Below are 12215 nucleotides of genomic sequence, written 5' to 3' on the forward strand. Positions count from 1 at the left end.
GTTTAAGTGACCCAAGACCAGGAGGTAATGAGCATGCTATCAAAGTCAGTGAATCAATCATTGTCTGATGGTGCTAGACATCGACAAGCTTCTCTTTGAGCCTGGGTGTTAGTGGTCTCATCCGTGATTGTTGGCTGGATCAGTAATTTGGTACATCAGCAGTTACCAATTGCAGAGACAAACCATGTGTTTCTTAAGTCTGCTGGTGAAGAACAGGTTAAGATGGTATCTCCATCTCTAGGAGTTGATTTCTGGCATAAAGTGGAGGTTGTGTCGTTGAAGGTTTTGTATTTTATCAGGGTGGCTATGGACAAATCCTCAAAGAAGGAGACTGAGTCATCCATGAATGTGAAATAGTCCAATTTTCGTGTTGCCTCCATGATGCATTCTTTCAGTTTGTAGAAATGTACTCTGGTAAATACATTGGGAGATAGCTTTTGGTGCATTTGAAAAGCTGAGTAGGATATCCATTGATTTGTCATCAGAAAGAACATTACAAAATAGATCCCTGACATATTGTTCTATATCTGTGTTAAGAAGCACTGAGTTGATTCCCCTAATCATGATTTTGGGCCAGATGTAGGAAACTGTTTGCGACTCGCAAACGGCAAAATTTGCCGTTTGCGAGTCGCAAAACGCAGTTTCCTATGCAGAAATGCATTTTGCGAGTCGGAACTGACTCGCAAAATGCATTTCCGACTCGCAAATAGGAAGGGGTGTTCCCTTCCTATTTGCGACTCGCAGTGGGATGCAATACCATTTGCGGCCGCGTACGCGGTCGCAAATGGCATCGCAGTTACCATCCACTTCAAGTGGATGGTAACCCACTCGCAAATTGGAAGGGGTCCCCATGGGACCCCTTCCAGTTTGTGACTGGACCCACAAATATTTTTTCAGGGCAGGGAGTGGTCCAAGGGACCACTCCCTGCCCTGAAAAAATACCGAAACTAAAGGTTTCATTTTTTTTTTAAGTGCAGCTCGTTTTCCTGTAAGGAAAACGGGCTACACTTAAAAAAAAAAAACTGCTTTATTGATCAAGCAGTCACGAACATGGAGGTCTGCTGACGACAGCAGGCCTCCATGTTAGCGAGTGCCTATACTCGCTATGGGGCCGCAATTTGCGACCCACCTCATGAATATTCATGAGGTGGGTCATTGCGACCCCATAGCGAGTCGCAGTCGGTGTCTGAGACACCGTACTGCATAGCAATTTGCGACTTGCAAATTGCGAGTCGCAGGGACACGCAATTTGCAAGTCGCAAATTGCCGTTTTGCTACATCTGGCCCTTTGTTTTTTTCTGGATTTGGTGTCCCCATGTTCCAGTTTTTATAAGATAGTGTTTTGTTGTGCCTCTATTGCCCAGACCAACTGTGCAAGGGCATCCTGCTCATGAACTTGTTCTACTGCAAAGGTTTCCAGCTAATCTAATTGTGTTTCTGCACAATGTATGTTCCTTATTAAGTTCAATGTAGATTTCTCCAGATCCTGGCACAGGTCAGGCATTTCGGTTTTAAATTCTTTAAGGAGGAGTAGGATAGCGCCATTGGAGCTGAGGTATCCAATGCTGGCTTGATGGTTGGTCATCTTTGTGTGCCTTACATGTATTTGAGGATTAACAAAGGGCCTGTGTGTTATTTTGATTTGAGCTTAGTGTCATGTTGTTCTTGGTTAAATCAATCCAAAGTGTTTTCTAGACAGGCATTGCTGTCCAGAAAAATAGCTACAATGCAGTTTGTACATGATGATGTGCCTATGCTGACATTATCTGGGTTGTTCTATGATGTATGTGGGTGTGGTGCCGAGAGTGCTCTTGAGCTTGTGGCTCACTCCTGAGTATATGACTGGTGCAAATTAGGGCATAAGGGTTGTCTTTAAGAGTTGTCATTAACCTGTTGTTTGAAAAAGGCTGAATACAGGTGTATAGCAAATGATGCCCTGTACTGTATTGTTGCATGGAAAGTGTTGAACATGTACTGATAGTCTTTGTCATACATAACTTAGGCAAGCTAGTGGTAAGTACTTAAGTACGTATGCTTGTGGGCTTTCTATATTGCGACCATAGCCAAAAGGCAGTGAAGTGCTGTACACGCTCAAATTAGTCATTCATTTTCGTCACTTTATTTACTTCTTTCCCTGGTCTCCATTTGCTGACAGCAGACTACCCAAAAACCAACAGTGCCAAGGGGCCTACGAAATGTGAAGGTTGAGCTGTAGTAGTGAATCATGTTTGTTTACTTTCATGGAGTTTTGAAGGCTGTGAGAATTTTTCTGAACACAAACTCATTATGATACAGTAATCACATCCGAAACCAATTGATGGCCCGGATTAATTTGCTTAATTTGTAAATAAAAACGTGCCGGTGCCCAAACCTCTCCTTTGAAACTCACATCTGCTGCATTTAAATGTGTGAGCACTGAATACTGAGTCAGCATAATCCTAAAGGCATCTCTGGTCTCTTTAATCCATTTACAGCCACTCCCTGTCCCTTCAGCTCACTCTTGCAGCGTTCTGTTTTCTCCTTTTAGTGACACTTTTTCGTTTTTCTCCTTCTCCGTTTTACCATAAGTGTCTTTTGCTCGCAGCAAATGTTTGATGCAGAAAACGAAGCGCCGGCGCCAAAAAAATAAGTGCTGGTGCCCACACCGGAAACCCCCCGCCCAAATTAAGCACTGGCTAAGGGCCCATGGGTTTTCTGCAGATCTGCAATTAATGAGTGGGAAATGGGTATAGGCTGATTATTCTCAATTAAGCTGTCGAGAAAGCACTTACAGACAGTTTGTTTCCCCTGTGAGGGAGGGGTGACGTGCTTGTCTTTACAGTTGCGTTCACATTATTTCAGCTGCGTGCTGGACTGTTTATTGCATTCTTTCTGGAACAACTTCAAACATCTATCATTTACAGCCCAGCTGAGTATCATGGAAGATTACAAACAAACAAATATAGCGTCCACCAGACTGACTATGGTAGTCAGTTTATGATACCCATAGTTCCAGGCGTGATGGGTGTGAGATTCGGCGTCCGACGTTAAAAATCCCTTCATGGAGCCGAAACCCGTGATCTTCGACCCTTGCCTTTGCTCCTGTTTGGCGTTAGTTACAAGCGAGGAGATTCATCCTTCATAGGTGTGTTTGAGGACAGAGTGGAGAGTGCGGGAGCTTTTTTGCTGGCTATGTGGACGCCCGTCCTGTGGTGCGGGCATGCGGTGGGCCTGTGGTTGCCTTGGGCTGACTGAAGCAGGGTGGACTTGGAGTTCGGCCAGAGCTGCTCTGCTCTCACCGTCCCGTGCTGCTCACTTCACTCTGCGCCTCACCTTCACCAGGAGAAGGGCAGGATGTGAGCGGCAACCCTCTGGCTGATAGAGGAGTCCTCTGGTACGCGGAGCGGCGCCCGGAGGGGTGCAGGGTGTGCGCTGTGACATGTCTCCTGGGACCGGCCCCCCGAGATGCCCGTGCTGCTTGGCTCTGCCTGCCACCGGTGCATGGTGCTCAGCAGCCCTCCCCGCCTCCCCCTCCTCGCCCTTTCCCGTCTGCTCCGACCTGACCCAGCAGCAGGCATTCAGTAACGGAGCGATGTGACTTTTCACACCAGCTGCCCATCTGCGCTGCCCGGGCGGCATAAAGCCGCTCCCAGGCTCCCGCCCGCACTGCCCCTGGTGCCCCTCCGGAGCGCACGCTCACTTTCCACCGTCCCGTGCCCTGCTGTGTCTCAGCCCCATCCTCGGACTGCTTGCTGTCCCTCAGCGGACACCCTGCCCGGGAGGACCTCACCCGTGGCCGGGCCCTCAGGACAGCGCACGATGGCTCGGCGGGACTTTCTCAGCGGGGGCCTGGCAGCCGCCGTCCTTCTGCTGCACCTCTCGGTGGTACGGGCCGACGGTAAGCACCCCTCCCTCCTCCATGAGATATAACGGGGACAGCTGTACTATAGGGATTGTACCGGAGGAAAGTACGTCACAGGGATTACATACAGATAGGTGCTTGTTGAAAGCTACTCTGTTTTATTTCTGTTTGTCTTTCAAGTGGCAGTTTGCTGTGCATCCATGTCTCAAATATGCCACCCCTGGAGTGCCCGCCACTGCTACGGTTGTGAAACGCTGGTGATGTGCATTCGCAATCTCACTCGCAGCAGTGCCGGGAGACCAGTGATAACTATCCTCGGGGTAGCGGACTAGGGCCCGGGGGAGAATAGGTGCGACCAGGGAAAATGTCACCATGGCGCCAGTATTTGGAGTAACCCAGCGTTTTGAGCCAAATTAGAACAAATAATAATTACGCAACAGTTATTTTTGTTTTCATTCTTTTTGAACTGATTATATTTTTAATGGATTCTTCAGTGATTAAGTTGAGCAGTGCAAGTAGCCGTGAACATTCGCGTGCTTATTAGTGGATGCACTAGACGGGAGGGGTGGGGCTGTTGTTCGTGGTCGCCGCGGTACCTTTGGGCGCTGGAGGACGGTACAGCCCGCAGTGCGCAGCCCGTCTCCCACAACCTCTGCAGGGTTTATCACGATTATTGGGACCACAGAGGCATCACAGACTCTGCTCTCTGGAACATGGGGCAGGGAGCCCTGAATTTCTGCTTTGCCGTTCACTTAATTGAACTTATCAATATAGTCTGTTAGATTCACATTCAGCATTTTCGTCGAAGGGAAATTCCAATTTACCAGTTACAGATGATTTCTATTTCCCAGAAGAAGTCGAATATTAAACTTGAACATGAAGATTTCGGAACCTTACAAATACGACACTTATGGCTGTAGGGACCCAGGCTAGGACTCGCACGGTAGTGTTGCATGTGCAGTCTGATCCGCGGGAGGGTTCAAACGGTTAGGGGTTACTTGATGGCCTCTATTTGAGATGCTATATTAGGAGATGGCTCGGTGAAGAATATGCTCTTGCCCACATCTGCAAATATTTTGAAATTTCAACTTTTTCGAGTTCCATGGCAATATTCGTGGCCATACTGGTGGCTGGTGCTCTTGTAGCTACACAATAAAAAAATACATTACTTTAATAACTGGGCGGGAAAAGCATCTGAAACGGCCAGAGGGCACTGACGTGCTTTCATCTTACATGCGAGCACTCGCCGGCCAATTGATCGTTTGTTCTGCGCTCCAGTTCTGGCAACTTTGAGTTAGGGGCGAGTTTGACAGACTGATCCTGAATATTGTGTGTTTTCTTGTAATAACTTTTAAACGATGTGTCTTTTCTGGAAAAAAAAGTGGTTTCTGCTGGATTTATTTACTTCACCTGTGGTTTGGGCGATGGACCAGATATAGCCAGAAAAAGAAGAACGAGAAATTGTACTGGTTAAAAAAATAAACAACTGGAGCTAATATGCAAAAGTAGACACCGGTAATCAATTAATATTGTCATTACAGAATAGTTACAGGATGCAACTAAAGTAGTGCTTCCCAAACATTTTTGAACCACAACCCGATTTTTGAGAATGACAAACCTTTGCAACCCACTTAGCTTTATTGGACATGAAGCAAGCAATTTTTATTAATGCAATTAAAGCATTGTGTGGTACCACGCTGTCATTTACACACAACACATTTACCATTGAAATGGCCACTAACGTTTCACAGCCATCCATTTTTACTGATTAAACTATATGGCACACAAATGATGCACGGAAATCATATTTTATTGTATATTTAATATTTGTGCATCAGCAAGTAAAATGTCTTGATTTTTTTAATCCATTGTCAATCTTTGTTTCCGTCACACTTCAGAATAACAGAAAATGTGCTGCTTTCTTGCTTGCCTACTTACTGAATGTGTGCAGATCATTTACAGGTATTTACATTTTGGAGTGTGTTAAAAATTACACCCTCAAGCCTTTCCTTTCACACTCATGGTACCCCAGAAATATTGCCACATAGTTGACTTTACTTTTCTTTCTCTGACTACAAAGTGAGAGGAATTTTTAAACACCACTCATCATGTTAAAAAAATAAGCAGCAATTTGTGGAAGACATAGCCTGCCATTGACCTCTGACTTTAAAGTGCAGCAAGTGTGACAAGATAAATACATAATTTGAAGGCATCTCTATTGCTAGGAGTTTATGACCTGCAAAAAATCAGCTGGGTCGTGACCCCCAGTTTGGAAACACTGAATTAGAGTATAGTTTGTATTGGACCATCCTCCTGTCTATATGTGTGCACACATGAGTTGAGGACAAAGTCCACTGCAGCAATCCAGTGAAAGAAGTATAAATAGGGGACAGGTTATTGGTGTTGCTTTAAAATAGTGCAATGATGACAACATATGTTGCCTTAAAGCTTCAGTTGACCTGTCGCTTGGCTGATGATTGATGCAGATGTGTGCTATATCATGACCTCAGCTTCTGCCATCTACGTAGCCAAAATTCTGTAGTCTACTTGCATAGTCCAGCTCCAAAGCTGCCAGAATACCACATCTATGCACTACATGCTTACATTAGCATCAATGCAAGTGTATTTTATCATATAGCAGCTCAATTATCAAATGGTGCAAAATAAACAATATCTTTTCCACCTACTATTATGCCCTCTAAAGTTTTCTACCGAGCCCCTTTTCCAGTGGCCTGTTTCATTATTGGCCCTTGGTAGACATCTAATGCCACAATACAAAACATACTAAAAATCCTTAAAAAATAAAATAAGAGCAACATATTTATGGGTCAGAACGGAAACCTTCCTGCTCATTAATTGCAAATGCATTTACATGGATTTGTAGTCTACAGCAGCGCCTCAGCCTTACAGCACAATTATAGGTTCCCTGCGAAAAGCAGGGGTAAATATGCATGGAAAGAAGTTGGAGATCAGAAAAATCGAGTGGAAAATATTGTGATAATACCACTTTCAACAATATGTTTCCTATTTCAGATGTGAAGGTTCGAGGTTGTTTGCTTACGACCTCTCTCCATGCACATATCAGATATGAAGGCTCAGGGTTGCTTGGTAAAGGTACTTTAATTCTATGTGCAGTATTAGCATGCCTTAATAATTGGGTACTGTAATCAGGCCCTTAGTTTTATAATCAAAATTGTGAAACCTTCATTTTTGTTTTTTTTTGTTTTTTTTTGTAGCACAAACTCGACCTGAAGGTATTGGAGCGCTTCACACGAGCACCAGTTACATTACACATTCATTTTTGGGTGGCACTGGGAGAGTAAGTGATTTACCTCGAATCACAGGATGTTGGGTCAACACCAAGACTCAAACCTGGCTCCTCAGCTCCAAAGTCAGCAGCTCTGGCCGTTACACAACAACATGGAGCAGTCTCACTTTTATGGTCACATCCTTTTTAGCATTGAGTTAATCCAAAGCCAATAGGTCCGGCTTTTTGTTAGGGGAAGTGTTTGGTAATAGTTGAAAAAACCTCTGTGTGTCTTTTACCTGGATAGAAAATCCTCCGATGAAGCAACTTCCCAGGCTACCCCAATATGGAAGGCAGGTGTAGACACATTAGCTGAACAGACTGAATTTGCAGACCTCATGGAAAACTTTCACAAGAGGAACTTAAGATGCTCCTGGCGCTGGGAGGCCCATTGGATAGCCTTACGGATAGAATAATAGAATAGAATGAACGTGCATAACGAAAGCGTATTTTTAACCAGCATCTCTATTGGTATAAAATGTGCTTGATTTGTTTTTTCACACCTTTGTGGTAATCACCCGTGAGCGTGAGTAATTGAGTAAGCAGCTGGATAATTTAGTGGAGTCATTCACTTAACAGTTGTGAGCTCTGCGCTGTCTAGACTCAGTGATATTCCTGTATGGTTGTTCGTGAAAGCATGAGATAACTTTGCTCTGTGTTTGGTACATGGGTCGAACAGGTAATATTGGAAACCTCTGCTGAGCAGCGAGCAGTCTAAGTGCAAAACCTGGGCGCTTGGAAGCGTGCAAGCTTGCTGTGATTTCCGTGTGTCGGGCAATAAGTCAGCAGACAGACGACGGGAGAAACGGGGGTGCTGGGCAGCTAGAAGGCAAGCTGTGAAACTTGTGCTGTGTGGCCAGACTTCTCAGTTAGAAGTTCGCTAGGGAGTAACAGCGTAGTCAGTGCATTTGTACGATCTGGCATTCGTAATCAATTAAAACAGAGCATGAGCCGGTCATACGGTGTATACCCAAGCCACCTTGAGTGCCCTTGAAAAGCAGTTTTCTATCCATAAACTTGCTGTACCTGATGCTGTTACAACGAGACTTCTGTACTGTTTATAGAATGGACTCATGCTTATTACAGCTTTTGTACGGCATCAAACAATGCACGTTTCTCTGTATTTTTTCATAGTCCTTGGTGAGACTTCCATCTTCAAAGTCAGAAATAAATTGTCAGTATTATCAAGAGGAGACAGATGTGTTTTCAATAATATGTAGGTGCCCCCATTGGTCTGGAGTGTCAGAACAAATATGTTATTACTTTCTGCACATAAACGTGAGAAACCTACAAAATACATTCTATTTAAAAAAAATGGCAACTGGCATGTTTATAGGGCGAACACATTACATTTGAAGTTATAACTATCTTCAAGGCACCATGGTTCCCAAATACTGATTTTGTACAACTTTGCCAATTACATGAAAACAACAAAGGTTGTAGGTGATATGTGATTTTGGGTACAATTTACAAGAAATTGTTAACATCTTGGGCAATGACATCCGTAATATCTCAAAGGCAATTTTTATATGCACCTGACATTAATAATGAAGATTAACACGCAGACTATCGGGTGGAAGAATTACAGTGGTAAAAGGAAGCAGATTTTTTTTATGTTGCTTTCAGTTATTTTGTCTCCATGCTGCTGCTTAAAGAAAAATTGGCTCTTCTTCTGATATTATACCATGCTCCACCCCTCACTTTTCTGAGCAGGAAAGTAAGTCAGAATACCATTGACCCCCAAGTAGGTATTTCTATACTTACCGGATGTGTGCAATATTACTTAAATATTGTACAATATACAGTGTGCTCCATGAAATAAATGCCTCAATGTACTTGAATATTATGGACCTCATTCTGCGTCACAGGTAAGGACAGTAATGTGCTGTATTTACAAGATACGGTGTATTTCTGTCCTCTCCTCCCTGTGTTGGCACACAAATTACTACCTAGCGCCAGTGCAGACACCCTTGCATCATGGTGCAAAATGCCTGCGTTGCAGAGATGATTTTTTTTGTGCAGGAAGGGACACTTTCTTGCACAAAAACAATCACAAGAGGTGTTTTCCTCTTTCTATGTGTGCTGCATTCTGAAGCACACATAGAAACGGGAAAAATAAAGACATTCCTCTCTGTTGTGTCATTCTTGCTCCACCCCTGAGGTGGCGTATAAATCTGACACATTCCCAGACTTATAAATCTGGGGATGGATCACATTCCTCCTGGTTCCAAAGGATGTTCCCTTCCTCACAGTGTTATGCATGAAAGGGGTCCATATTTACCAGGCATGAAAAGCCATGCAACGTGGCTTTGTGCAGCCTTGTAAATATGGGTTGCACACTGTGCCACCGGAACATAAAAAAAATGATGCTTCAGTGGAACAGTGTTGGTTGCTGGAGCACTGTACATAACACACATACACACACACATACAGAGACAATGAATCATACATATGTAAATCAGTGTATAAAAAAGGTTACATAAGGCAAATGGGGGACGGCAAGGTGTAGGTTTCACGCCATCCATACTGGTAGGCATTTTTTAAAAAGTGCTTGGACTGGGAAAGCATAAACATAACATTCAGAACATAATAACGTTGTTAGTGTTGACTAAACTAATAATTTATTTCTACTCAAACAACCCTTTTTTTAGCAAAATTGGGATAATATAAGACTGGGAGAAAAAACACAACTTTGTAACCTGTACCATGTAGTTTGCGTGTAGCTCTTGGATGGCAGGTCATAGCTCACTGTGCCAGATTATGATTGTAATTTATGAACTGTACAGCAACAACAGGATCTCTTTGAAAAAAGCAGTATTCCACTAAGTTATGCTCATAAAATCCTGTTCTGTGATCTGCATAGTACGCGTTCTTTGCAGCCGGCATATTAACCCTCTGCACTACCTTAAATGAGTCAAACGTGCCACTAGACAAACTCAGATCTCCCTTCAGCAAGTACATTAATCACTAGAGTTATCTTGGCCTTTTTATTGTTGCATGAAAACTGTTGAATATACAAGGAACTCTGAGTGCTTTTAAAACCGCTGCACTGATACAAAACCGGCCCCCACAATAACAAAAGCAACCCCTGACTCTTCCAGCCTCCTGGGGAAACGCCCAATGCCGAGTATAGCCAGGGTGGCCTGGCCTGCGTGTCTTTGTTACCCACCTCACTGGTATTCATTTATATATCCTAAATGCATGAGCTCTAGCTCAGTGACCTACAGTACCGGTCTCTGACAGATGGCATTGGGTAGCGCACCACTGGTCAAATCTGGTCACTAGTTGTGCCACGCAAACTGTTTGCTTTCATAAATGCCAGTATTCGGTATACATGAAATGAGCCTGTGAAATTTCCTATGACGGGACCAATATTATCACACTGTCAAAGCCTTAAAATGGGTCTTTCATACTTCACCATTGACAAATTCCCTAACAGCAATATAGAAATACCTATTTTTGAAGCTTCAAAAGCTAAGACCTTTACAATGCTTTAGAATGTTCACTACAGAGCGGGAATATTTGGATCAAGCCATTAGAGCAAAGGTCTACTGAAATACAAATTCTGCTGTTTGCTCACTATTCTCTGTTCCCACTCCATAATACCTGACACACATGGAAAGTAAGGAAATCTAGAGGCTTGTGCTGTTCATTTTTGTCTAAAGATTTTAGTTTTTTATTTTTATATTTAAACAGGAACAAATAAATTTTTGCACAATTGACTCTTAGCTATAATATTGTTGATGGCTAAATTATATTTGAACAGGGTTAGTGGTTTACCAATTATTTACAATATTTTTAGGAATTGTATACTCTTTTGGGGTATAGCTTAACTGTGAAGCCATCTGACGGGACGTTTATCACTATTGTTCTATAGCCTTAGAACCCGCCGTAGCGGGCTCTACCGTCTATTAAAGGCCCGCTCCCGCGTTGGGGGCCTACGGCAGGTTCTAAGGCTATTAGAACATTCTGCCATTAGAGGGCAGAATGTTCTCATAAATAAAACAAAGGCTTCACTGAACTGGAGGGGATTAAAATCCCCTCAGGCTCCGGTAGGCTTTGTTCACAGCGGTTGCTGTGAACAAAGAATATTGGAATGTTGGCGCTACGGGCTTTTACCGGCCAGTAAAAGCCCGGAGCACTCAATTGTTTTCAATGGAGCTGCCAACATTCCAATGTTCTAATATAGCCTTAGAACCCACCGTAGCGGGCTCTACCGGCTATTAAAGGCCCACTCCTGCGTTAAATGCCCGAGCCGAAGGCAAGGGCATTTAACAAGGGAAAGGGCCTTTAATAGCCGGTAGAGACCGCTACGGCGGGTTCTAAGGCTATTAGAACATTCTGCCACTCAGGGCAGAATGTTCTATTAAATGAAACAAATTGCTCACGGAGCCCGAGGGGATTAAAATCCCCTCAGGCTCCGTGAGGCTTTGTTCACAGCTGTTGCTGTGAACAAAGCGAACATTGGAATGTTGGCGCTGCGGGCTTTTACCGGCCAGTAAAAGCCCACAGCACTCCATTGTTTTCAATGGAGCTGCCAATGTTCCAATGTTCTAATATAGAATATATAAATGTAATGGGCTTCAATAGGTAAATAGCTTTGATCTAATGATACTGACTATTTGATGTATCATTCCACCTCTAACGAAATGCCTACATTGTAATGCCTGAGATGCATTAATCTTATCATGCAGCAGTGTTGGAGGCTGGCGATTAGTAGCAGTAAGTATGCACCTAACCCTAGCAATAATGGCCCCAGACAGTATTAGGTCCAGTCGCGGTCTCAAAACATTAGCCCCTGGCAGCTTGGTTAATGAGCAAGCAGGCGTAACTTAGGAGACAGGTATGTAAAGCATTTAAATACACCAACACAGCAAATAAGTAAGGCACAACACACAATAGAAATCCCACACCAATTTATAAAAATTTAAAATATTTTTATCTGGGGACATCTGGTTGCGCTTGACTGGGACAAAGTCAAAGTTTGAGGCCAACCGCGATGGAAACCTGCTCAGATACACTGAGCTGGAGTCCTCAGTCAAAATTTTACCTTCCCACTTAGAAACT

General features: G+C 43.6%; 1 protein-coding gene across 1 annotated transcript in view; it reads left to right on the forward strand.

Moving 5' to 3' along the window:
- Positions 1 to 3298: 3298 nt before the first annotated feature.
- Positions 3299 to 12215, forward strand: part of SUSD5 (sushi domain containing 5) — a 416012-nt gene continuing 407095 nt past the window's right edge. Inside the window, exon 1 of the mRNA XM_069214265.1 lies at positions 3299 to 3877. Coding sequence (XP_069070366.1) covers positions 3799 to 3877 — 79 coding nt within the window. The 5' untranslated portion in view covers positions 3299 to 3798. The remainder of the gene's footprint in view (positions 3878 to 12215) is intronic.

The sequence above is a fragment of the Pleurodeles waltl genome, chromosome 2_1 (genome assembly GCF_031143425.1).
Source record: "Pleurodeles waltl isolate 20211129_DDA chromosome 2_1, aPleWal1.hap1.20221129, whole genome shotgun sequence".
NCBI lineage: Eukaryota > Metazoa > Chordata > Amphibia > Caudata > Salamandridae > Pleurodeles > Pleurodeles waltl.